The sequence below is a fragment of the Eublepharis macularius genome, chromosome 13 (assembly GCF_028583425.1).
Source record: "Eublepharis macularius isolate TG4126 chromosome 13, MPM_Emac_v1.0, whole genome shotgun sequence".
Taxonomy (NCBI): domain Eukaryota; kingdom Metazoa; phylum Chordata; class Lepidosauria; order Squamata; family Eublepharidae; genus Eublepharis; species Eublepharis macularius.
In genome coordinates this window covers 35454081-35481754 of record NC_072802.1, presented here as the reverse complement: position 1 = coordinate 35481754, position 27674 = coordinate 35454081, and the positions used below count along the sequence as shown (strand labels likewise).

The following is a 27674-nucleotide window of genomic DNA, read 5'->3' as shown; positions in this document are numbered from 1 at the left end:
CAGGTCCATATGCATGCAAAATCCGAATACAATAAGAAGTTTGAATTAAATATGAACAGGTCTAGTGAAAGAAGTGGAGGTTCATTGGAACTGAAAGGAAGAACTGGGACTTTGTTTATAGACCAGGATTCTCATCTTTTCAAAAGAGAATACTATTTCTTGCAGTGCAGTTTGGTGTAGAATCACTCCTATCTAAGCTCATTGAAACCAGTGGATTTAGGCTAGAGTAACTCTGCATAAGATTGTACTGTTGACCCCAATATCTAGAGCATTGATCAGTGTCCTAATGGACATTAAAGTAAAAGAGACTTCTCCCTTCCTAAAATTTAGGGTATCTCTACCTGTATCATACAGCAGCTCAAACAGCCATGGTGGTGCTTAGGCCACCTTTTATCTTTATCTGACCATTTGTTGCATTAGCTTTTGTTAAACTCATAGCCAAGGACTATCCTGTACTTTTAAAAGAAAACAAGCTATTTTAAAAAATAGGCTATTTTTTTTTAGGGGTGGGGTACATGAAAGAAATGTTGCATGGACATGCAGCTAATGGCAGCAGATAACACACAACTGAATTGATGACTATCAGATGACACTTCTTGGGACCGACTGGGATGAGGGCTCACCTGTTTTTGTTATTGTCTCTTGAATTGGATGGAGATCCGCAAAGGGGCTTAAGGGTAGATGGTAGATGTGCTCAGATTGTCCATAGCAACTCCCAGTGGCATCTGTAAAGTTTCAGGACAAACTTACTACAAGCTAAATTGTATGCAACGCACTAGTGGCTGGAATCACAGGCATGCACTTTTGCTAGCTGGGTTATAAAACCTAGGTTTCACTCCAATGAAATTGAATTCACAGCCCATCTGATGTAAAACACTTTAAATGGCACATCACTGAGGTCTCCTGTACACTGAAATAACTACAAATAGTTTTCTAAGAAATGTGGTCTGAAATGAAACCCCTTTATGGGATACGTCTAACTTAACCAGCAATGGGAAGAATCTCTAAATGTTTGCACTTTCTCAGCACAAACCTGTATTACTTAATACCTTACTCTCCTTGATGGGCTGCAACTGAGATACTGTGTGAATTTTGATTGCCTGTATGGTATATGTAAAAATAATTTGCTGTTGTAAGAGGTATGATGAAAACAAAACTTTGGAGTCAGAGGGCCGTCTTTCTGTCTCTATTTTTTCACACTGTACAAGTTAACCTAGGTGAATTCTGCTGCCATGTTTGTTCCACTATGTCTGCTTTCATTTGGTAAAAAAGGAAGAGAAAAGAACCTCAAGTGGAGAAATGGAGGTTCTTTTGCAATCTCCTAATTCACAGATGTAATATTAAGATCCTTTAGGGAACCTTGATAAGCAGTCCTCTTTCAACAGAAGGTCGAATGAAAGTGCCATGAACTGCCACGTTCTTTCTTCTTTTTGTCAACCTTTGCAATTTCACAGTCTCTTTGAGACTTTGTAAACTTTAACATTCTTCTGCTGTTAGAGGGAACATATTTAAATAGAAACAGGATTGTTTTCTCTTAACAAAAATGTAACAAAACATTTTATTGTTTCTTTAGTTTCCAGCTGCCTTTGAGTTCAATGAACTGTTCTTGATCACCATTTTGGATCATCTTTATAGCTGTCTCTTTGGCACTTTTTTATACAACTCTGAACATCAGCGAATAAAAGAGGTAAATCAACTGTATAATGGTTTTATGTTCAGAAGAAGGAAAGGAGACAAAAAAAATTGTGGCTGTTTTGCTTGTTTTGTAGAGCTAGAAGTACTTAAATGTGACCTAGAAATGAATTTTCAGAATTCTTTTGATGTACATAATAACTTCCAAATGCCACAGGAGTCAGAGTTGATTAAAGTATATTCCCACTCTTTAAAGCTGTTAAAATTTCTAGCCAAATTTACCAGCTGAGCTTGTGCCAGAACATAACTTGAAATTGAAGTGACCATCCCTTCGAAGGAGAGATGCTGTGTCTTTTCTTGTGACTTGCGATTTTGATGCATGAGTCTTAAATGAAGAGTCATTAAAACCAAGAGCGTATTACTATTTCCAGTAGTGTGCTCATTGTCCCTGTCCCTACAATTATTTTTCCACCCAGGACGAGGTAGGAAGAAGTCTTGGGTGACTTCTCTCTCATGTTCCGGGCTAGAAAGTAACTGTGTTCCAGTGATCTAGAACAGTGGTAGAGCACATGCTTTGCATTTAGAGAGAAGCCACAGAGAGCTATGCCAGTCACTGTAGGCATAGGCAGTGCAGGGGTATAGACAGTATACATATTGCAATGCATCTTCTATATTCATATTGCAAGGTATTTTCTGTATCCAGAATTTCCTTGAACAAGCCTGAATTAAGAAATGTTAGTGGGTAGTGGATTTAGGAAGGTCCTGAGTGCAGATGAGCCCAGCATTTTTTTTGGCATTGTTTTCTAATTCTGTAATTCTAGTCCTGTTGTGTTGTTTATTGGCTGCTTAATGTTGTCTGATTGAACTGTTTTTTAATATTTTGTAATCTGTTTGAAACCTCTCAAAAGAAAAGTGTGCTATAAATCAAGTAAATAAATAAAATAAAAATGGGTCATAGGTTACTTTGTACACATAAAGTGTAGAGTAAAAATAGAGGTTCTCTCCCCCTTCATCTGAGTAAGAAAAATGTTTTTGTGAACAGAGACTGTATGTTTAGTCTGGTATATATCTGGTTTAAGTAACTGATTTAGCGCTGCATGTTGCATGATCACACCACAAGATGGAGCTGAATTATACATTCTCACCAAGTATGTACTTACCAGACAGCTCCCTCTCATGAATGGATAATCTAATGCAGCTCCTTTTTTTAAAATGCAATTTAAGAGACAACTGTAGTGGAAACAGATGCTTTATAGCACCAAAGGAGTATAAAATTGCAAGATGAAGCTGATAAGAATTCAGATTCTGAAACCTTGATTTAATAATGCTTTTATAGTGGTGTTTGTGTTTGCTTGTAGAATTTAAGGATCCCTATGAATAAAGCTAAACATGGACATTTAATTAAAAAAACAATAGTTAGGTAGGCATACTGCAGAGAAAAGAGGTTATACTGCTTTCTTAAGATACTGCTTTGTTGGTTGCATTTTCTAGGGTGTGTTTTTGCTGACTTATAGATATTATATTTTACTACTTTCAGTGGTTTTTTAAAAACTTGAGATGGATAGTATTCAGTGCTAAAAGCACATCTTTGCTTCTCCAATCCTAAACGTACCTAAATTTCATCCCATTTTTACTGATACTTCAAGGAAATAAAATTCACCATTTTCAAGTCTCTGATACTTAAAATACCGTCAGTAATAATGACTACTGCATTAATATATGGATACTTATTTATCTTTTCTTAAAGGAATAGAGCCTGTAAACTATTTCAGGACTATCAAATCTCCTTTTCTCTGTGTAGCCAGTTTTCTAAATTAATGGCTTTTGTGTTTCATCTTGGAACAGAGGTTTCCAAAAACATATCTCTAGGGACCCTAGCATTCCACAAATGCAGGGATTTCTGGTGTATCCCTTCCAGTGTGTGGGGGGGTGAGGCAAGACATATTCTTAAAGGTAAAAATGAGGCCCAACAAATCTGGGCTGAACCATGGCTCCTTCTGTAGATGGTGTCCCAGAATCCTCTGTAGTATACCGGGCAGCTACAGAAGAAACAGCAGGATTCCTCAGCAGACAAATTCATGAAGAAAGGTAGTTTTGAGATTAGGAAGCTTTGAGAATGCGTGCATCCAAGAGCATGCCTTGCAAAAGTGTTTGACAAAAATATATATTTCTATCTACAGGAAATCCCTACAAGGACTGTCTCTTTATGGTCATATATCAATAGCCAACTAGATGAATTCAGTAACCCTTTCTATGTAAACTATGAAAACCATGTCCTCTATCCAGTTGCCAGTCTAAGCCATTTGGAATTGTGGGTAAACTATTATGTGCGATGGAATCCACGGATGAGGCCCCAGGTATGCATTTTGCCTTTCCTTTAAAACAAGTTTCCTTGATCTTCACAGGTTTTAATAAAAATATAACGCCAAGCAGGGCTTGAATTGCATGAAGTAGCAGTCAAGGGCATGGTGTGGTTAGTTGGAGTAGGACTTGCTGGCCTATAACTTCCTTTTCTCTCTGGCTAACACATCACATTTAAAGATGCATCAGCTGCTGTAAACAGTCAGAAGGACAATTTTAGCTGACCTTGGAAGCCAAACATTATTTGTGGTTGGCTCCTGACTTTTTCCCTCTCCTGAGTACTGTGGCACATGCAGAGAATTCAAGTGTGGCAATATTTCACTTCACACCACACTTTGAAGACACTCTGCAGTACAAGATACTCTTGTTAAACAGAAATCCAATGGCACCTTAAAGACAAACCAAATTTATTCCAGCACAAACTTCCATAGGTCAGAGCTCACATCATCAGATTCATAAAGTGTACATGGAAGTATGGTCTACCAGACTTCTGTTTAATTTTGCTGCAACAGACTAACCCCTCTAGAAATGTTGCTTTAGAATATCTCCAAAAACTGATGCAAAGAAAAGCTAACCCTTCCTACAAGTTCTCTGCACAGTGCACATGCCAGCGAATTTAGGATGTGGAATCCCTCTTTTCCATTCAGCATGAAATAAGAGACTTCTCTTCCTGCGTCACCCCAGGCCTGTATGATGTGTGGAGGTAAAGGCAGCACAAGTTGAAAACATCTGGGGATGGGCAGTTGCCAAAAGGATTTATGGTTGCCAGAGACAATCACATTCTTAACTCTAACAGCCACCATGTATAATCCCCTCCCTTCCTAATGTCTGGGATAACTTAGCTGTGTGGCTCTGCATAATGTGAAGTGACAGGAGAGCACTGAAAGCTGAGATTCTCAAGTAGGGTACAATTCTGTACAAAAAAGATGACGCTAATTCATACATAACTCATAACTCATTTGATTTCTGATTGCTGTTTTGCATTGAATTGCATAGTTCTGTGGCTCATTCATGCGCCAACAGTCTTCATTGATGGCTGGAGTGATGAGCATGCACTTGTGAACCAATCTACAATCTCCCATGGGCTGTATGTTTCTAAATGGATCTTTGTTACTGTGTTGTGTGGTATTTAAAACTTTTGTGTGTACTGGAAAGTATTTTTTATTTGATAACCTCTGCTGTACAGTTTCGCTTCCTCTGCTGATTAGATTAGTAGACAAGGTCCCCACTCTTTTTTCAGGGCCCATAGTTCTCTGTGTCATGGCAACAGGTGCTGGAGGAAGGGGTAGCATCATTCTAACAATGTGTGCCAAAGAACAAGGTATTTAGGCAAGCTCTTGTCAAAACCCTTTGGTAAGTGGGGGTTGCACCAAAAAAAATTTAGTGATCCAGATCTGGGTTTCAGGAAAACAAAAAATTCAGTATCTCTGAAATCTGGGTAAGATTCTCCAATATGGTTATTCCCTATGGGGAAAACTATGGGGGGGGCATTTTTCAAGCAAACTCCACCAAATTTGCAGGGAATCTATTCCTCATATTTCAGAAAGATCGGACCCCAGGGTCCAAGTCTGTGGGCCCCTGAATAAGGTGCTTCAAGCCACTCTCCATTGTTTCCTATGGGGGAAACATTTCCAAGGCTTTCCAGGTAACGGGGAAACCTTAAGCAAAGGCATCCCCTGGCAAAAAGCCAGTCCCGGATGCAAGTCCACTCCCAGTGCCAACTAAACCAATAAATCCCAAGAGAACCAAACCTAACAGAACTAGAGAGAACCAATGTCAAAGCAGAGAAGCAAGGGAGTGGATGAATCTCACTGGAGCCATGAAGTTTAGAAGGCAGCCAGCAAAGGCTTGAAGGGCTCAGGTGGGGATGGAGGGGCGGGATGGGAATCTACTCTGCCTGTTGCCTCCTGTCTCCTGCCATGTTGTGAAGCTTGCCTCAACTTTGTACTGCTGCTCTCTCGCTTGCTGCTGCTTTGCTGTGGCTGCCTGCAGCTGAATAATCCAGCCCATCAGAGTCCAGCTTCCCAGATCTGATCCAGGATTCTCCAGTGTGATCCAGCATAGCTGGATCGGTTAAATCTGGCTATTTAGTTGGTTTATGATTCCCAGATTGCACACCCCTATTGCTAAGCAATAAGGTAGATAACCCCAAATCAAAACTGCTTCAGGCAGTTCAATATGTCAATTTCTAGCAACGGGCAGTTTGACCAGGAGGCAGTTGGGAGGGGCAATTGCCCATGGCACCGCCCACCAAAGGCTGGGTGGCAGCAGCCACTCATGATTGCCCCACCCAAGGCTCAGGCAGCAGCAACACCCACCTCACATGGTGGAAAAGGCTGCCCCTTACTTGGATGCAGGACATGGCAGTGATTCTTAAACCCTATCTTAGATTTTTGCTCAAGGCTCCAGAACTGCTAAGACTGCCACTGGCTAGCTATAGAAAAGGCTGGTGGCAGGGTATTTCTAAGATTATGCATACTTGATTAAAATAAGAACCTGAAGAGTTCTTGAATAGGAGTTATTGGGAATAGGGTAGATGGGTTAGCATTATAGTGGTGTGGTGTTTTTTTTAATAGTGTGTTTTTTAATTGTAAGCCATCTTGGTCTCTGAAGATGCATCATAAAAATAATCTAAACAGATAAAAGATTTTGGACTTGGACTGGGAAGGCCTGGCTTCAAATCCCCACTCAGGACATGAATTTCAGTGGGTCACCTTGGACCAGCCACACCCATCAGCCTCTAACCTACTTCATAGGGTTGTTGTGAGGAGGAAGGGGGTCCATCACCACACTGAGCTCCTTAGAGGAAGGATGGAGTATAACTATGAGGAATGAATGAATCCTTAATAGACCTCTTTCTTGAGAAGCCTTGGCAGGTCTTCTTTCACAGGCCTTTCAGAAGCAGAATTTAAATGCCTGAGCCATAATCGGTTTCTGCTAAATCTTTTTACCTTTAGGTTTTGTGTTGCTGTACAAGAAGAAAGTTTTGGACCTGAAAGCCGCATAATCACTAATTGCCTCTTAGGACCTATTAGAAAGTCTCATTTTGCAGCCAGCTTGGATTATCTGTTTGTGCTGACTCCTCTTTTTCTTCCCTTTCTAAAGGCAGACTTTCTTTTTATGACTGCCAGTAAAGGTGTCTAATCCCCCTCTCTGGAATACCTTAGCACCTTCTGTGTTTGTGTATTTTCCTGCTTTTCTTTTCCTCAGCGAGGATTTCATTTAGAAAATCACTCGGTTTTAAAACATGCAAAATTGCAGGAATCTTACACTTTTGATTCTATTGGAGAGAATTTTCTAAGCAATATGTTTAGCCCTCAACTTTAAACATGGAGATTTTGCTACAGTGATGTAGAATACTGGCTTGAGTCCTGCCCAGAGTGTTCCCTTACCTACCTGTTATATGTCCCTATTTTACATTTTATAGAAGAATGTACTTAGTTCCTGCCAAAGCTCTTGGTTGGGAAATGCTGCATCAAGGCTGCTTGAACTGCCGTGTGAAAAAGAATTCCATATAGGCATGACTATGAAATTGCATGTGGTGGTTGCATATCTGTAGCTGTACTTGTAGCAAAATTCATACAGTTTGCATATTGTTTCCTGCACGTGCTTTGTGTTTAGAATTTTGCCATGTTTGACTCAACCTTCTATGTAAGATGCTGTACAAGAATGCCTTGCATTCCCTCTTGAGCATTTCAGGGGTAGGCCAGAGAAGGAGCCCAGGAAACAATAGAATATCATGCCAATAATGCTGCCTGAGTAATGCAGCTTCATGCCTATTGACGTGAAGAAAGGGGGGCAGAGTACTCACAGTCTTGAGGAAGTGCCTCATCAAACCATGCCTTCTACACTTTTAATAAGAGTTCTGGGTCCTTTTTTTTATACAGAGTAGCCACAGAACTGGAATTCAGAACATTTAAGGAGTTGGCAGTTGTTTGCCAGAATGAACACTTAGGAGTAGAAACTGAATTAACAATGTGAGAATTTGATGAGGATAGCTTGGTAGTGTCTCTTGTTCACATGTTCACAAAAGGAGCAGCAGCAGAGTGGAAACATCAGCTGAAACTGGGATGGGATAAAAGAGGAAGTCACAGGGTGTCACTCAACACATCAGAGGGTGGAGGTTTTGTAGTTATTTTTCTGAGTGTAAAATTAAAGGGGTTAGGCTTGGCAGCATCTAGCATACTACGTTTGTTGTGCCATGTTGTGATGGCATGTCTGAGCATTCTGGCCTCTGATACTCCTGCTCTTCAGACCGACTTCACATGAATAGCCTCTATCAATTTGCAAGCTGTTTGATTGGAATCTGCCAAAGTTGTTTTCTTATCCCCGCTCTGTTCTTGGGAAAAAAAATTCTTTCCTGAGTGATAGTGGACTGTGTCGAATCCTCACACCCATTCATTCCTTTGTTGTGTCTCTCTTTTTTAGACCAAGTTCCTTTATTCCTATGAAGTATATTTTCTTTGTGCTGTATGATCTAACTTTTGCACTTGCTTTGTGCTGGTTCAGTTTATATTTCAAGTAAATTTCAGAAGCACACTTTCTGAAGTAGAAGCTGCTTAAGTGCACTCGCTTTTGGAAAAATGCAGCTTTCATCTCCAGGATTGGACTGTTTGTGGCAAGGCTTGATTTCAGCGATTAAAAGCAGTTTTGCCAGACTGTCTGCTTGTTGAAAGGGAGAGAAACAGCAACAGTTTTTACTGTAGCACATTGAGCAAGTCATGTTTTCAGGCCCTGATTCTCTAGAACAGAACCTGACACACTGCTTTACTGAACAACTCAGGGCCCCTCTTTTCTTGCATTGCTTCTGACCCCTCCACTAAAGTGTTAGGGAAATTTAGAAATTCCCTAACACAAAGGCCCCAGCAGTCTTCTAGGCAAGTAGAAGTTTTGAGAAGGCCAGGTGACCCTTGGGGGCCTCATCCTGAGACCTGCAGAGTGAGTCCACAGTTCCTGTTGCCAGAACCACCTTGTCACAGCCGGGATATATATGAAGGACTTCCCTTGTGATTGGAGGACTGAAAGTAGTTTTTAGTTGTTTGAAGTTGAAAGGGATACGATAAAGTCATCATGGTTATGTACCAGCCCTTCATGACCTGCCTGCCCCGTGCTGTGGCCTGCCAGATGCTTGACAGCTGTCTTGTGCTTCATTTGCAGTCAGGAGCAGCCATGGGAGATTTATTAAACCCCTGGAGGGCTATGTTCTGTTTACCACAAATTGTTGCCTTCATGCATGTGTTCATTTGGAGGTGGGTGGGGGGTCCCACTGTTTTGCAGTGCTTTAAAAATGCCACACCCATTTGACTAGAGCAGTATGAACCGCAATGGCCATATCCCTTTCAACTCTGCCTTCTGTTTCCAGCCTTCAAGGGAACCAAATTTGGGCTTCTCCTGCACTACCACAAGAGATTGGGGGTAGGATCAGGCTGCAAATCAAGCAGTAGATTTTAAAATCTCTCCACATCCTTCTCTTTTATCTCCCATTGCTAAAATTGTTTTTAAAATTGCCTTCAAAAGAAGATATGTCTTTGCTGCTGAATGATTTTCATTTGAATGGCTGTCCTTGAGCTAGTAAAGGAAAGTGCAAGAATACACAGTAACCATTCATCCAATTAAAAGCCAATACCAATGTAAGCAAGTCACTGTTATGTTGCCTTTTATACTTATCTTTGTCGGTACCAGATTTCAGTGTACTTTACAATGCTGAAAGCATGGAAGAAAAGAGGTGTGCTCTACACATTCCAGTGTTTACATACTATTTAACAGCCCTTTTGTGGCAGGTTTAGCCATGAGCCAGAAACTGTACTGGCTGTATGGTCCCCCCCGCTCACTCTCTCGCTCTGTGTACTGTTATATCAGACTGTTGCCCATTAGACTAGTATGAGCATGTGACTTCATGCAGCCAAATCCATAGGATCTATTTATAATTAGCAACACAGTGGAAACAGGACAAGAGCTTTATTAAACACATAGTAAATCATGAAACAAAACCGCTTCATTTGCTAATCAAAAGCAAAATGAATACTTGCACACTTGGTTGGATTGAGTGGAATGCAATCTAAACTGCTATAATCCATAATTTTTCCAATATTAGTTGATCGGGAGCCTTATACCTTTTCACCAGACGTTACGGCATACTGTGGGGAAAACAACATAGCAGTTGTCAGCGTGTTTGAGTGCTATATGAATTGGCACTTGCTTAAAATCTGGCCTTGGTTCCAAAGCAGTTGAGCCTCAAGCCTGTTGTGTAGGACATTAGGCACTTCCTAATGGCGGGACTCTAATCTGAAGAGCTGGGCTTGATTCCCCACTCCTCCACTTGAAGCCAGCTGGGTGACCTTGGGTCAATCACAGCTCTCTCAGCCTCACCCACCTCACAGGGTGTTTGTTGTGGGGATAATAATAACATACTTTGTAAACCGCTCTGAGTGGGCATTAAGTTGTCAAAGTCAGTATATAAATCTATTATTGTTGTTATTGTTATTCCTTGACTTGGTAGTAAATAAGACACCTTTTGTCCAAGTCTTCTTGAAAAGTATTTGAAAAGACATTCCAGGAATAAAATGGTTTTTTTTTCCTTTTCTTGATGTGGGGTCCCTCCCCCAGAGAAAGAAAGTTGTTGTGTTTCTTTGAATATGTTGATGTACTGTATAAGTGCTACCTTTAGAAGCAATTTAATTCATGGCACTAAAGTGGAGATTAATCTTTTTATCACTTCAGGTATTTATTGGTGCTAATGACTTTTAATGTATTTGTAGCCTAATTAAGTCAAGAAAAAACTGCAAAAACAGGTGAGAGGCTGGCGAATCAATTTTATAGCAAGATTAGGTCACCACCCCCTCCTTGAAATTACCAGTGGATGCAAATTTCTTCCCAGGGTTCTAGTCCATCTCTCTGGTAACATTTCCATGCTAAACACTGAAATAGAGCAAAGGTGGGGATGTCTTTCTTGTCTGGTATGTTCAGCTGCAGTTGAAAATGTGTACTGGTTGCAAAGCGTTGCCTAGCAGCAGACTGTAAGCCATCCACAATGACACTCGGTATTCACAAAAGGAAAGAGACCTGCACCTCCTTTAGGAATCCAACACTGCATAAGCTACTTGAATGCCAACCAGAATGGTTTCAAGTTTGTTCTTCAACTACCAGGCTTCAGACTTGCCTGCAAATAACACCCCTTGACCTGCATGATGTTTGGCTTTCTTCCAATTGTATAAGGGGTTGGTGACTCACTGGGAAAGAAAAGCCCCAAGTTCAAAGACACACTTACTTGTTTTGCAGATCCCAAGGACAACAGGTCCCAAAAATAGGTTTCTCAGCTAAGCCCTGTTTGCCAAACCTCAGGAGCTGATCCTCAGTCGTCTCTGTGATCAGCTTAACAAATGTGTGTTTTGTTCGCCTTTCTCTAATTGTGAAGCTGCCCAGAAGCCCCCATTAGCCACAAGTATCTTTGGCAGGTACAGTGTATTTTAATGTACAGAATTTCAGGGTGCAGAAGGAAGCCGGCAGTTGATATCAAGTTCACAGCAACATCAGCTTTCTAAATTTGGAAATCTAGAAACTCTTACAATTGTGCCGAACTGAAAATGCTTCTTTAAGGTGTTGTTGTTTACGTATCTCATTTCTTCTTTTTTCCCTTGTTTGTCTGGAAGTATTCCCAAATATGCCCTGACCTGGGTGGCCCATTCCCATCAGCTCTTAGAAGCTAAGCAGGATTGGCCCCGGTTAGTAGCTGTGTCCAGGGACTTAACCAGACTTGGTCTGGGGCCCCTGCCGTATCAAGTCCCTTCAGGACAACTGCAGCAGGAATTGGCCCCAACAACCCCCCACTCACCACCCAGCAACCTTCCAGATGACGTTGGGAGGGCTGGAGAGCCTTGGAACGTTGGGGAAGTCAGCCAGTAGCTTTTCCCAGCCACGATGCCCAAACAATCTTCTTGGTGCCAGGCTTTGACCCAGCCCAGGAATAGCCGATGTCCCCTCAGGGAGCCTCAGGTGGGGGCAGAGAAGGGCCTGGATGCCCAGATAAGGCTAACCAAGGGAGGGGCTTTGAGCCAGGAATACCCCCGAAGAATGCCCAGCCACTGGCTGGTAAGGACCATGGGAAGGGCCTGTGGGAGTAGATAGTATTGCAACAAGTGGTGCAGGGCTACAGCAGCTAATGAAATGATGACAAGATAAAAGGGGACAGAAAGGAGGGAGTTCTGGGCCACAGCGCTACGGTCAGGTCTTCCGGGAAGACAGCAGAGAGAGGACTACGGTGCTGAAACCTGCCCTTCCATCTGAGCCCTGGGGGATGCTACAACAGTACAGCCGAGAACCAGCTTCAGTAGAGAAGGTGCCTCACATGTTGCATGGGAGATCACCAAGGAAGTCTGGAATTGCTCCTCAGAGACTGGCAATGGCAAACCACCTTTGTTCATTTCTTGCCTTAAAAAACCTATGGGATCACCATAAGTTATCTATGACTTGATGGCACCTTATACACACATCCCCAAATATAGACCAAGAATACTGTTAGAATAATACGGCTTTATTACACTTGAGGCAATTGCTGAGAATATTTTCATGAACTATATGGAGACACCCTATGGAACATTCTCAAAACAGCTTTTTATGTATAGCAGATTTTGGAACCCATGTTCATCTCTCCACAATAGTGACAGGAAAATAAGAGAATAATAATAATAATGCCTTTCTTTTGTAATCTTCTTGCCTTTCTCCCTCTTTATGAGCCTTGGCTGTTTGCCAGATGATAGTGCAATCCTGATCAGATGCTGTAGTTCTAAGCGCACTGAAATCAGTGAGCCTAGGTTGGAGTAACCGTGTTCCTGTATGACAGGGGGCAGTGGGGGGAGATTCCAGTTGTGAACATCCAGAAGGAAAACTAGAGAGTTCAATCTAGAGAACTGTTCAAAGCTTAAGCACTAACTCTGCATTTCATGTGGTGCAATAGAGTATTACTGAACTATAACTGTCTTTGTAAAAATCATGTTAACAGATGCCAGTTCACCAGAATCTGAAAGAGCTGCTTGCCATCAGAACTGAGCTCCAGAAGCGGGTGGACGAATTGCAGCGGGAAGCAGCGACACGCTCCATTTCTTCTTCATCTGATAGGGGGTCATCTCCTGTAGCCACACCAGTGCACACCTCTGTCTGATGCGTGACTAGAATCAAGGTACAGTTCTGTTATGAATGCATTCCGGGCCGCAGAAGACTTCCATACCCACCTCTGATCAGGGTGTTGTCACCTGATCCTGCTGTCTCTCTGTTATGCTGAGGACAACACGTTTTCCTGTGTGCAACACTGTAGAGGGTGGTGGTTGCTAGTTTCCCTTTGTGTCTCTTTGATGTGTTTTCCTGAATTTACAATTGAAAAGTCAACTCTCTCCTAAGCGACCTACAACAAAACTCTGAAGTGGGGCAAAAAGCATCTCCAAGGGATGGTCAAGCCTGCCGTGAACTAGCACATACAGAGTGATCCATTTCTGACAGGGGAACCTGATTGGTTCTTTGGTACTTAATATAATTGTTGGGTGTTTCTTTTAATAATAGCAGAAATTATGTTTCTTGGGACAGTTGTAGATGAACTGATGCACTTTGAAATTAGTTTAATTTTTAATACTACAGCGAGTTTTATATTTTGAATAAAGCCATTTAAAATGAACAGGATTTGCCAACCTTGAGACACCTGATAACTGTAATATTTTGGAAACCTGGATTATTGAATAATTAATTTTTCATGTTTTCTGTAATTATTGTCCACTTTCATCCAAACTACTCAAAGACTGAACGTGGACTATCTATACGAAATAACTATGGCTTAGCCTGACAGTTAAATTTGTAAATTGCAAATGCAAATATTATTTAGCATATCATATCAAAAGCTGTAAGCACAAAGGAATTTTCTTTGCTTACAAGTGTATACAAGGCCAAACACTCTTCCAGTGGCATCTGAAAAGACTCAAGTGTCCCTTTAGAGACACTTTTCAAGTGTTGGGAAGATAGTAAATTGTAATTATTGTGATAGGTACGTTTTTAAGCAAATTGGTCATTACTGGTTTCTATGAGACAATAAAAGCTATTGTGTTTTTCCAGTTGTTTGATAGATTTAGCAGTAGCCTTGAGTCCCAGTAAGAAAGGCACACTATAAAAGAAGTAAATGAATAGATTCATTTTACCTGCATTTCCTATGACTGGCCAACTGAAGGCATGGGTACCACAAGTGCTGTGTGTTTGTGGCACAGCTGGGTAGGGCGACCTACATGCTAATGGGCAGACCCAGGCCAACACTCCTGTGTGCCCCATATGTGCTGCATTGCTGCTACTCCTTAGCTCTAAAGATTGGAGCAAAACCACGGGGATGGGGGAGGCTCTGTGTACTCCTTGCATTGGAGAATCTTACATTTACACTTCACTTGCAACAGCTGGCAACAAAGTTGGCTGCCATGCTTTGCCTCCTGCTCTTTCATCACTGCTCATTTCATGCCTGATTTCTTGTTTGTTGGACCACTTCTGATCCAATCTTATTTTTCTCCACTCCACTTTACAAATTTAGCCATCTTGCCTACCTTAAGCACACGAGATGGTGCAATTCCCTTCACATTAAGCCTGATGACCAGAATGTATTGTGTTTGACAAGTCTTGATGTGATTACACAGGCAGCAAAAGCAGCACTGTCGCTAGCTGTTCCCCTGCTATTTAGCAGAACGTGGCTTGCTCACAGCTCCCTAGAGGGCGAGTTGGGATTGTTTTTGTGCCATGGATTCAGTCCTCATGCAACCATTTTCTGACACACGAGCATTCTAACACCTGTCCAAGAGATTATTTTTTATTGATAGGTCTGTTTTTGAGGGCCGCTGTCATATTTTTGGAGTCTAGAAAATGAAACTGACTTTAAACATTTTGTGTTTCAATCCAGAGATCCATGCAAATAGTTCCACACAGTGATATAGTGTTGAGGGCCATTTTTGAAAGAAATGGGTCAAAAACCTGCCAGGGATGTGTAAGTTATTTAGCTTTGTGGAGTGCAGCCTGGCTTTTGCAATTTTGCTTTGCGACTGATGCACATATTATTTTGACAGTATCCCGTGTAACTAGTTGTCCATATGTAAAAGTATTACTTTGCCTACAGAAGATGTCCTGCCTTTGATCATTTCTTCCAGGAGAACAGGCAAGGCAACGTGATGATGTCAATAAAGCAAGACATCACCAATCATTTCCCTTCCATTAAGAAACATTTCTCACTTTGAAATACGTACTGTAAAAGAAAATTCTCAGAAGTGGGGTACAGGGAGGCCCAACTGCTTTATCATTCCAGGGAGACTGATCCCTGCATTGGCAGAGGAGACACTTTAATACTGTTTTGTATGCGAAACTAGTTCTCCAGCATTGTGCAAAATACACACTTACAATGTTGTTGTACAAGTCAGTCTTCAGTTTATTGTTTTCCAGTTTGTAGTTCAACGATCAAGTTCAGATTTCCCTCCCCCATAATTCTTATATGCACTTTAGCAAAATGTGTCTGCCTTTTGACAGCAAAATATACAATTTTCATCTGGGACAAGTCATTTCTGTATTAGCAAAGGTATGTATTGCCTAAATAAAAGCCTGGTTCTTTTGAACTTAGTCTACTCTTTAAATCTGCTCTCTGCATTTTTCTCATTTCTTGTCAAGCTTATCTTTTTCACGCGAGTTTCCTTTTCCATTAGTAAGGTTACGTTTTTCTCTTGGATCAACACCAAGGCATGTAATAACAGCAAATAAGCCCAATGATATTAAAGAGAGAGGGACAATAAGTACTGGCCAGGCTGTGGCCTTAATCCTTTTGCCAAAGGAAGAAGAGCAAAAGGTAATAAAGCAAGCCGATTCTCAAGCAAGTTAACATTGCTACATCCCAACCAATGGTCTCATAATTTATAAAATACCCAAACCATTTTCCTTTTCTCTTTTTCCCTACTGTTGTTTTGTATAAATTCAGGGCACAAGAAGGGGGGTCTTATATACATCTTTGGCCCAGTGGAAGACATTAATGCATGTTATTTGACCTATTCTGAAACATCTGGCTAAACGTATTTATGTGGCATTTCACAGCACAGATAGCTTTAATTACGAATAAAAAACAGTAGAAAAACAGAAAAGGATCTTCTGGAGGTGCAGTACTACAGAACTGGCACTGCTACAGAGACATTGGCCAGGGAAAAAAAGTGTATTGTTGCTCACAGACAATGAGGGAAAGGTCCCCATCAGGCAGGGGGGGCATACAACCGTGACAGAGCCACATCCTTTGCACACAGAAGGTCCTAGATTCAATGTCTATCTCCAGAGTCTTAAAAAACGAAGATGGGAAGGCCTCTAGTTGAAGTTTTGGAGAGCAACTGGGCCCATAATTAAGGTAGCTTACATAACTCTGTGTGCATTTGGGGACTGGTACATGCATGCGGGAGAGCGAGGTGACAGAATGGGCTGCACCACTTCATTCTGAAGGTAGAGGACCATATTTTGGAACGGATTCCTGTGTAAAGAACTCCATGCAAACAAAAGCCAGCAGAGCAAGCTAAAAGAAAGGTAGAACCTTTTCTGCCAGTAGTGCCAAGAGCCTTTAATGCAAAGGAACATTCCAACTGAAATCTGCCCCCAGCAGGCCAAAATGTTACAGCCCATTTCACCAGTTCTGATTGGGCTGATTTAAGAAGGGACATAAATGCTGAGCATAGCCTGCCAGCATCTCTAGTGCCCCCTTGCCTTTTACCTCTGGTTTAGAAGCAGGAAGGTGCGGGGGGGGGGGGGGACAGGGTATATTGCTTCTCAAAGGGCTAGCCAGACTTAGTTCAGCACCCTTTAGTTGCTGCTGTAGTGCGTAGCTGCGCCATAGACATTGAGCAGAGTAATGCTACGACAGCCAGTCAGCTCAAGAGGAAAGGGTCTTTGGGAACAGGATTAGGTTTTTTTTAAAGCATGCATTAGTCAATTGGTTCCCATCATAATTGTCCTGTAGGCCTGATACTGAATTATGCTACAGCAAATGCTGTGCTTTTTCTATATTCTTTTTATATTCTACCTAAAATTTACATTAAGGCATAACCATTTACCAAATTCATATAAAAAGGCTCTGGGGAAGGAAGTAGCTTAAAGGTTAATGTATTGCCATATCATGAAAATCTGGTGTTCCTTTTTCCTTGGAACCATTTTTTTAAAAAAATGCAGTACATGTACATATTTTAAATGTCTAAGTGGTTAGTGGGTTATTTTTAACACTCAGATGCACTGTATTTTTAGATTCAGATCAGCGGCTGGACAGTGCAATAATAGAAATACAACAAAATCGACAACTTACATCTACAGAAACATGTTCCATCATTGGCAATAAGGAATTATCTTCATTTATTCAAGAAAATGACACCTAGTGCAAATACTAGTGTCATGGTAACACATTTCCTCACTGTTTATCTAAAGATGCACTATTTTATGCTACTCTAATTTTTTTTTAATTTGACTAAAATTATTTTTTAAAAAAAAAAAATTCTATACTAGTCGGAAATGTATCGTAAAATTCAGCTGTGTGGTCTTGTTAGCATTGGTCTTATTTGTGCTCTGCAAAATTTGCAAACCACAACCTTCCTTAAAAAATCTACTCTACAGTATTGAAAGGCAACATCAAATGTGAAAGCCACCAAATATCACTTACATGGGCCAGTGTGCCACATGATGCTTACAATGGTTGCATACTGCTTTCTCAACTCTTGTGGAGACCCTTGGTGCTACATCATACTACCTTAGAGTATACTACCAAAAGTGATTTTCAGTGGTCTTCATTCTGGTTATTGTACCATGTGAAACGCCCTTCAAAAAGTAACTGATGAATTGCATTCCTTCACTGATGTCCCCTGTTTTAGTCCCATAGAAGCCAACAGTACAATGAGACCATTGGGGAAAGTGGTTTATCATCGCAGTGTTAGAAAGCTGAATACATTCAAAAGATGTGTATTTCTTGCTTTAAAGCTACTGTAAGGCTTTTGAAACACACATGATGAAACAAACATAGCAGAAGGATGGTTGTTGGGGGTTTTCCGGGCTGTATTGCCGTGGTCTTGGCATTGTAGTTCCTGACGTTTCGCCAGCAGCTGTGGCTGGCATCTTCAGAGGTGTAGCACCAAAAGACAGAGAGATCTCTGTCTTTTGGTGCTACACCTCTGAAGATGCCAGCCACAGCTGCTGGCGAAACGTCAGGAACTACAATGCCAAGACCACGGCAATACAGCCCGGAAAACCCCCAACAACCATCGTTCTCCGGCCGTGAAAGCCTTCGACAATACATAGCAGAAGGAATTTGCAAAGCTGTTAAACATCTAGGCTACAATTTTAAGCACTCTTACACAGAAGCATATTCCACAAAATTAGCAGAATTTACTTCTAAGTAAATACATATAAGCATGGAGCGCCAGCATTTGTTTTTCTGGTTACACCCCTAGGGTCTGATCCAGCTTTAATTATGAGTAACAGCTTTAATTATAGGTAACAACTGATGGAATCCAATTATTAACCAATTCATTGAGGCCCAGATATGCAGCAACCCCTATTGGCTTGTGAGTGAATGGTTGCTTCCGTGTGTGAATCCTCCTAGCTGGAAGCGGGGTGCTGCTAATGTTTCCAGATTTTTGCACCTCTAAGAAAGGACCCCCATAATAGCGGGGGGTGGGTGGGTTTGAAGATAAGCCAGTAAACAGAGGAAAAGGTATGCATGTGTTAAGCAACCATCAGATGTTCTATTCTCCTTAACAGAGTAGGGCTACCTTGAAAAGGGATGGGATAAATGTCCAACTGCTATCCTTCCAAGTTAACAGTTATGATAGTAGTGGAAAAGAGGAGTTCCTCCAAACTTCAGATAAAAATATTCAACATGGTCCAGATTCCTGTGTTGGTTACTCCACAGCTCAGTGGCAGAACTCATGCTATGCAGTGAGAGGGCTCCAGGTTCCCACAGCACATCACCGCCTAAAGGTCTCACGTAGCAGTGCCGGAAACAAAGTGAGTGCTAGCCTTCGCGTGGTTTAGTACAGGGACGCTTCTAATAAACCAGAAGAAATACTAGGATTTGATCAGGAAGAGAGGGATACATTTCCCCCTTTAACTGGCAGGTTGGTTGCTCTTAAAGTTCTTCTGGAGAACCAAACCACATAAAGGATCTCACTGAACAAGAATTAAATGATGCCTTGACTAAATATTAGCTACGTCATTGTCCTCAGATTGGGCGTGATGCCCACTTGCATTACGTAGCTTTGCTGCTAGAGAGGCAGGAGTGGACATCTGCATCTCCTAAAAAGAATCGTACAGCCCTTCAGATTTGGTCGTCACTGAGGCCACATGTAGGCAAACAGATTGTCAGGAGATAAAACTGGTCCTAGACTATGTCTCTTCTTGATTTTTTCTTCTGTACTGGCTCTCTGGTTGTCTAGCTAGTGTAGTGGTTGGTGTTGTACTACCCAGGGTAACCTGGGTCAGATCACCATGCTGCCATGAAGCCTGGTGTGTGACTTTGGGTTGGTCACTCTGTCAGCCTTACATGGTTGTTGCGAGGATAAAATGGAGAAGGGAGAGCCTTGTTCAATGCCCAAACTCTTTGGAAGAAGAGAGGGAGGTAATGTATGAGATCAATATCTGTGCGCAAGAGTTTTTCATAGGGAGGAGAGTTAAGAATTTAGCCAGGTGCCATACCTTCTGCAGGATGATGTACTACACAGTCCGTGAACAATTTAATTTTTAATTTAAGTTTTAGTACTGTTAGACTGGACTAGGCCTAGAAGTGGTGGATCCATAGGATATGCAGTAGCCTATGGACCAGGAATACTGTGAAAAACTGTGTGCAGACTGCTGTGAAATCCCTTTTGTCTTGTCAAAATAAAACTACTGATTTTTAAAATCTATAATATACTATACTGTTTTATTTTGTGGTTTAATTTCCCTAGGTGTATAATTTAATTAATCAGATAAAAATACCAAGTTAGATTTAAAAACATCTGCCATGTGGTTCAACAAATAAGTACTTTAAAAAAAAATTGTCCTTGGTATGGTTTTTGGTTCTGTACATAAACAGATGAAATGTACTCATGTACCTGTATGAGAGTGATTTTATTATGTATGTATACAAGATTTTAGTACTTATATACTGAACCATTCTGTGGATGTTTTTAAATCCGTTACATATTTTTACTTGATTAATTAAATTACATACTGGTGCATTTAATCTTTTCTCTTACAGTAATAGTAATTTTTTCTTTTGTTCCAGCTTCCTTGGTTACCCATTTGCAGTGTTGTTGCTCTCCCACCCCCTTTTCATTGTTCTTACCAGCTTAATTTCCCTAAAATACCTTCAGCCATAAACAGGTATTTGGATTCCTGTAGTCCACATGATGGTGAAACGAGGAAGACCATTCAAGCCAACAGTTTCTCCCAGCATCCTCTGCCACACTGGGAAAGCAATCCTGCACACCATGTAAAATAGCTTCCACTTGAAGCTGGGCCACAACCATTTTTGCCACCCTTAATTCGAACACCTTAGCAAGCCTTAAAGCTGGAGAAAGCAAAGATCCAATCTGGCACTCATACCTATAGAATTTGCATTGTGGGAAACGTTCAGGACAGGAATTGATTTATTTGCCCTAAGGTTAGGTGCAAGCTCGATTTTGATCTCTGAAACATCCTTGATGTGTTAACAGGAAGCACTGCACAGGAAACACTGCACACATGACAACTACCTGCACAGGGCTCCAGTAGCAAAAGGATCAAGGTTATTGATACAGCTACACTGAAGCCCAGTTGGATGGGGCCGATGTTCACTTGCTGTCTTCAGCCAGCAGGCTGGGTTTTCAAATGAAGACCAACCCCACAGGCACTTATATATCTTGAGGTGTAACTATGCTAATCTCTGCCCTCTAGTGCCCACATAGCTTCCACTAGTGTCAACGGAAGCCACGTGCTCATAGCCACCAGCCAGTTTAGCTGAAAGACATTTCTACAAAGGTTTTTTTTTTTAAATGGTTTGCTTTGGATTGTTAATTTACAGGCACTTAATTGTTCTCACACCTGTAGTCACTATTCCCAGCTGTTTTTTTCCTCATATTAATGAAAATCCCTAATCTAATATGAAACATCACTTTGAAGCACCCTTGTGGTTTGTATTCAACCTGACAAAACTCCTACATGACCAAGTCAATGTAAACGTACAACTCTTCACGAAAAACCGAAACTGTGAAAAAAGAAACAAACATTTCAACCTGCCTACAGTCTACCACAATAAGAAGCCTGTTCTAGTCAGAAAACACATTAAATAGCTTTGGATCGAAATTAAACATTTGTAAAAAGCTAAATTACAAGCATGTGAGAAGTGTGTGTGTTTGTGTTTGCTTGCCGTTGTCCGATTATTTTCCAACCTGAGCCTGACACATTTAGACCTTTGCGTTTTCTTGCGGCGGAGGTGGTTCTGCAGACTGCGGCTCTAGGACAGAATATTTAACTACGGAGAAAGAGAATGTGTAAGTCATGAGTTCACACCAGTGTAAGGCAGTATTAAAAATGTAATCATTGCCCAAGATGGTAGGATTCCATTTCTGCATGCCTGAGTTTCCCCAGGTATGAAGCAGAGAAAAGATACCTCCTTTTGCAGTTAACACTTGAATTAATAACAGGTCATTCATACAGCCGGTGGTACCCTATTCAGTGGCCTCCAGGAACCCAGCAGGAGCATCAACCTTCCTGAGGCCATGTGGAGGTGCCAACTGTATGGGCTGTGAGGGACAGTTGTGACAGTAGCCGTGTTGGCATAAATCCCAGGGAGGTGCCAATTCATCCCAGCTGGGTCAAGTGCTAGTGGCCCTGTGGGTTTCCAGATGCTTCTAGCTACTTGAATCAGTCAGGTTTTCTCCTTGGATTTCTTCCACCTTCCCCCATGAATGTTCTTGGGATAGGGACATCACCCCAATTTAGTCCTGAATTATAGTTGTAACATTTATCTGAATGCCACAGGTATAGCCTACAGGCTGGAATCAAGTGGCAACCAGCTTTCACTCTGCTATCATCCAATGGTTGTCAGGGGGACTGTCCCCAGGTGAAAGAGTTTACCCCTTTAGAAACAAAAAACTAAAAATGTGTCTCACCTTGTGGCTCTTCAGTCACCACTGCTTCCATGTTTTCTCCTTTCACATACTCTGCATTCAGGCCCTCTGAAAATGGCAAAGAATGGGAAGCAATAATCCCCAAAGATCAGCACTTGCAAAGCTGGTATACGAAGGCCCCGTGTAACCAGCACAGTTATAACACCCTCACAGCAGCAGCTAAGCCTGAAGTGCTACACATCATGTAGATGCATTCCTGGAGGAAGTTCCATGGATTTCTTGATTTCACATCACAATGACTGTTAAACTGAAATGATCAGAACCAACTGTGTTCATTGCTTACAACAACCATAGAATGACTTGATTAAAACAGCCAGATTATCACACACATACGGGCTGTCTGCTTGCTGCCTTTGTCTAGAAAGGAAGTGAGGGCTGTTTGCCTCAGTAACACAGCAGTGGTTCCTTCAAGTCACCCAGAGATAAAGTTTACACATACCTAGTACATGTATCTACTAACACTAACACTGAGAAGCACTTAGCTGCCAATCTAGGCTTGGCAGCTTCCAGGAGCAACACGTACATGCAACAGATCATGGCACTGGAGAAACAACTCACAGCGGCTTCTTTCAGGATAGGTGGCTCACCCCACTTTTCTCTTGTGAAGTTTATGTTCAGTCCACAGTCACCCCAATAATTTTTGTGACTGAGCAGAGATTTGGAACGTGGGTTTTCCCCTCTCAAAACCTAAACTCCAGCTGCTACACCACATGCATGTTAACCCAACAGACCTTACTGGGAAATTGATACAGTATAGGCTATGCCTATTTTCTAACAATTTCTGGAGGATACTGGAGTTAGAGGGACACTAGGGTTGATTACATTTGGGCCAAAAATAACAAAAGGAAAAAAATCGCAAACAAATTGCCAAACATGTTTCCGCAAATGCCATCTTCAGAGGCAATGTAAATATCAAGAGGCAAAAATGGTAAAAAGTGGCAGAACACCACCACTATTCTAAAACACAAAAACCCATGAGTATAGCTCATAAGAAAACCAACTAAGCAAAAAAAAAAATGGTAAAACCCAGAAACGTGTAATATGCAATCCACAACCGTCCTGGTACTATTTATTTCATATATTTCTACACCACTTTTCTTTAATCTCGATTCAACGGATGCCATCTGTAATCCTTTTCAAACAGATTTCTACATTGCAGAATAGTCAAATAGCCCTTTGACATTTAGTTCAAATCCATTTAGACGCTTAAAAGTCTGATAGTTCTGGACTCAACTCCCCAGGTGGCTTCAAATACAAGTCTACTAGATTTTAAGTATCAACCAAAAAGGTGGGTTGGCTACATAATGCACATCTGAAGAGGCACACGCAGGAGTTCAAACTTTTATCTCAAGAGGTTCCAATGAAAGTATAGATTATTCTGGGTTTATGAAACAGAATATACCACTGCCCACTTTGCAGCTCAGTTCCATTCCAAAGGTATGATGTAGAACATTGTCATTTTATTTAATACACTGATAACTTACAGCCCAAGCCTAGCCCAAACCCAAGCGTTAGTCATGCAGTCAATGGGTTTACTTCAAGCACTGGAATTGACTTCAAGCAAGTGTGTATAGGTTGCTGGAGTAGGTCAGTTGAGTAGGGATCATTCTCTCTCTCTTTCTCGTACTATGATGGTCATTAATACAATTGTGCTTGCTAAATGATCTCCCAATACTAGGAATCATCCTAGTAATGCTTTTCAGAAATTAAACACTTCAATTTTGTTTGATAAGAAAAGGGTCCCCCCCCCCATCCAATGCTCTCCATTCCTAAAACGATTAGAAAAGAACTAGCCCCAGCAAACATTAAGTGTCTCCAGTGGGTTTTTTCTTCCCACATGATTGCTCTCAGCTGTATGGATAGAAAAAGGAACAAGTACTTAACACAGCACAATCCTAAACAGAGCTACACTCTATTAAGCCCACCGAGGTCACTAGACTTAGATGTGTATAAACTCTATTCAGGACTTATCTGTTAAATCCAGGCATTGTCGTAGAGTTCGGAGGCACTTGCAAATATAGAAGAACTTTCTAAGTGTAAATAAAAAGAACGGGGATAGATTTGGTGTTTGGATGCATTGTGCTTATTTATCAGTTTATATGCAATAAAGTACATTTTTAAAAGGTTTCAAAACACTATTAAAAGGGCTTTTCATTGCATTTTGGACTTTTGAACTTACCCTAAAGTTTAATATTATATAAGGAACTGGGAATTTTTTAGCCTAGCTAAGCATTCATGCAAGCCTTTTCAAATGTGTATTTTGCCTCCTATTGAGAGTCCAGTGACTTGTACTGGGGATTTCAGTCCAGAACTATCAGACTTTTTAGCATCACATCTACATGGATTTGGAACCCAAAGAGCAAACGCTGCTTGACAATTGTGCAGTTTAGAAACTGTCTGGTAGAAGAAGAAATAAACCTCTTTGGAAAGGGATTCCAGATGTCATTTCAATTTAAGTAGCAGGAATTGCATTTAGTTGTTAGTGTCAAACCGGATGCTGAACTACAATGGACCTGTGGTCTGAAGTAACACAGCAGCTCTTATTTTGGTATCTGACTGCAATTTACCTTTCAAAACAACTGGAAAGATTCCCCTCACAGATTTCCTCACTATGTTAGTAAATTGTTAGTTGCGAGTTTCAGGAGTTATCCATTTTGTACTCTGAATGCTCTCTTAGGAGGCCCTCAGTTTTATTCACTATGTGGACATGTTTGAGATTTTGAGAACGGGGAGTGGGTGCCACCACAAAAATGGCTATTGTGGGGTATTGGTGAAGCCAATCACAAAATGGTGAGAGGCTGCAACCCAAGCATTCTCTCAGGATAATGGAAGTGGCTATTTCTGAATAGGGGTTCCCTGAAGACACAAAAGCGATGCCTCCTGGGTTCTTCTGAATAGAGATGGGCACGAACAGCAATACGAACTAAAAAAACCCACGAACAGCCCAATCTGCTGTTTGCGAACAAGCTGTTTGTGAGGCCCCATTCTAAACAGGTGGTTGTTGCAAGCCTCATCTGTTGCTGTTGGTTGCTGTTCGTCAAGCCAGACAGTCTGGCACTTGCAATCAATTCCCATGGCAACTCAGGCAGGGATTGTCTGAACTCTGTCTGAACTCCTGCTGTTGCCCTGGAAACACCAATCTAAGCCCAATTTAGCTTGATAGGCAGGTCTTCCTTCCAAGTGTGTACTGGAGCTCCAAATTTGTTACAAGAGGAAAAGACCAGGGGGGAGGGGGCTCCCAGCCCCGGCTTTCAGGGAGAGACAGCTGCTGTTAGACAGACAGGGTGAGTGTATTGGAGCTTGAATTTTCTTTGTGTGTGGTGGGATAGGGATCTACCCCTTCAGGTTCCAGGGCTGCTACCAGGCTTAGGGGCCAAGCTATTATTTATTATTGGTACTTTTCCTGCTGCCAGCTCAGGTAAGGTTTCTGGGAGTGGTGCAGTAGGAAGCCTGCTGGCCCCCACAAACAACAGGCATGTTCATGAACAGGATCATGTTAGTCAATGTTTGTTGTTCGTGGATGGCAACGAACAATGAGCACCATGTTCAGGTTATTTTCTGTTCGTGCCCATGTCTACTTCTGAAACATCTGTTCTAATGGACTGGAGGAAAGCCAGGAATGGCTGTTTGTTTGGGGAAGCAAATGAATGCAAGGAAACCCTCTACCGGGGCAGTCTTATGCATGAGACAACTTGTGCTGCACATCCCAACTACCATCCCTGTAGCTGCTACTCTCTGCAGGCTCTGTCATTGCCGTTACACCAGCCTGGCAGCTTTTCTAGGACTCTAGGTGTAGAGGAGAGGGTGAGAAATAAGGCTATGGCGGCCTCCAACCACCCACCCCTTCCTGATTCTGGGCATGCCCTTGGACTAAGTCTTCCTGGAGAGAAGTGAAGCAGCAACAGGGAGGCAGACCCAAATAGGAGGCGGGGCTTGACTGCTCCAGGCAGGCCTCAGAGCTGGAGAGCATTGCAGCTGCTGCCCCACAAGCTAAGGCCCCCATTCAGCCTCTTAGCTAGAGCCTAGCGCAAGCTAGGATTCTTCTGCTGCTGTGATGAGGGTCAGAAGCTGGAGAGGGGGCCCTGCCAATGGGGGCCCTGTGAGTAACATCCTCTTGAAAGAACCACCCAGAGGATTGTGGCATCAGGCAGATCTGCTTATTCCACATTGCCTGCTTGACCACTCGTGGGAGCTGATAGGCTGCTCAAGGTACTTGGGGAGTCAGCCGTCAGCCACAGCTGAGTGCCTCCCTCTCTGAGCTCTAGCCCTGTGGCTCTCGTACAGCGAAGCCATGTGTTTTGCCAGGATAATGCCAAATGCAGTTTTATGTTCTTCAATAAAAGTCACTTCAGTGGCTGCTGACGCCTTGCCAGCCTCCGCTGTGCAGTGCAATACATCGAAGACCTGACATTATCCCAGCATGCCATGTCTGATGGCTTAAATTAATCCTCCTTTATAATTAACTTTAATTTCCTGCCATCTTTCTAGGGTTTTGCTTCTATTGGTGCTGAATTTATCAAAGCTTTTAAAAATATTTTTTGGGGGGGAGAAATGGTTGTTCGCTCCAAAATATCACTTCTGGGGCAGGAAAACAACATGGAGAGGGTGGTGGCGTTCTATTTTATTACATTCCTCTTGGTATTTTTTTCTCCTGCTGGCTTAATTTACTCACATTCACACCTGTTTGTTTTAGACACTCCTGTGAAAATAGCAATTTGGTCGCAGAAGAGTGGGCAGAGCGCCTTTCCTCGGGTGGGAAGGGGAGAGGTCCAAAGGGTTCTGATTTGTTTTTAAGATGAGCTATTCTCACTATTAATAAAAACTCACTGAAACTTCATACCAGCACACTCCACAGAGAGCTAAGAGCATCCCTCAATCCTCTATTGCCAGCCAACTCCCCTCCCCAGATTTTGCAGGGGGCAGAAAGAGTTGGTTTCTTGACTTGCTTCCCAGCCCTTACAGATGGCTAGCAGGCCACAGTCAGGTTTGGTGCTTCAGAAGTTGTTGTGCAGGCCAAATCAAAAGCCATTTTCCCATGCAATAGTTACAGCTTCTCAGCCTGAAAGCCACAGGCAAAGACAACTTTAAGACAGGGATTAGACGGATTCATGGAGGAGAGGACTATCAGCAGCTACCAGACATAGTGACTAAAGGAAAGCTCTGCATTCCAAGGCAGCAAAGCTCTGAATACCAGTGCCAGGAGGCAATATCGGGGGAAGGCTGCAGCCTCTGTGCCCTGTTGTTGTTGGCCTCCACCCAGCAAGTGGTTGGCCACTGTGTGAGACAGAATGCTGGACTAGATGGACCACTGGTCTGATCCAGCAGGGCTCTTCTTTTGTTCACCACCAGTAGGATGGAAAGCCGAAGAGACCACTTGAAATGGCGTGGATGTTTGAATTACAATGCAGAAAACAACTGTGATTTAAGAAGCCCTTGTGAAAAATGACACCTGCATTATCCTTGTATGCTATGGAATATTACACAAACATGACTGGATAATGTCCTTTTGCAGGA

The 27674-nt window shown here is 42.0% G+C and overlaps 2 protein-coding genes across 8 annotated transcripts in view; one reads left to right on the top strand and one right to left on the bottom strand.

The window, feature by feature from the left end:
• Positions 1 to 20363, top strand: part of MTMR1 (myotubularin related protein 1) — a 61122-nt gene extending 40759 nt beyond the window's left edge. For 4 of the 6 annotated variants that reach the window (XM_054996996.1, XM_054996993.1, XM_054996994.1 and 1 more), the window contains 3 exons: positions 1574 to 1687; positions 3813 to 3989; positions 12992 to 15614. In XM_054996996.1, coding sequence (XP_054852971.1) covers positions 1574 to 1687; positions 3813 to 3989; positions 12992 to 13150 — 450 coding nt within the window. In that variant the 3' untranslated portion in view covers positions 13151 to 15614. Of the gene's footprint in view, positions 1 to 1573; positions 1688 to 3812; positions 3990 to 12991; positions 15615 to 18922; positions 19777 to 20275 lie in introns of those variants that run through there. The other 2 variants (XM_054996991.1, XM_054996992.1) reach the window with 2 other exon arrangements.
• A 773-nt stretch (positions 20364 to 21136) lies between these two features.
• Positions 21137 to 27674, bottom strand: part of CD99L2 (CD99 molecule like 2) — a 67812-nt gene continuing 61274 nt past the window's right edge. For both annotated transcript variants that reach the window (XM_054996997.1, XM_054996998.1), the window contains 2 exons: positions 22143 to 22208; positions 21137 to 21502 (listed from right to left, as the gene is read on the bottom strand). In XM_054996997.1, coding sequence (XP_054852972.1) covers positions 21435 to 21502; positions 22143 to 22208 — 134 coding nt within the window. In that variant the 3' untranslated portion in view covers positions 21137 to 21434. The remainder of the gene's footprint in view (positions 21503 to 22142; positions 22209 to 27674) is intronic.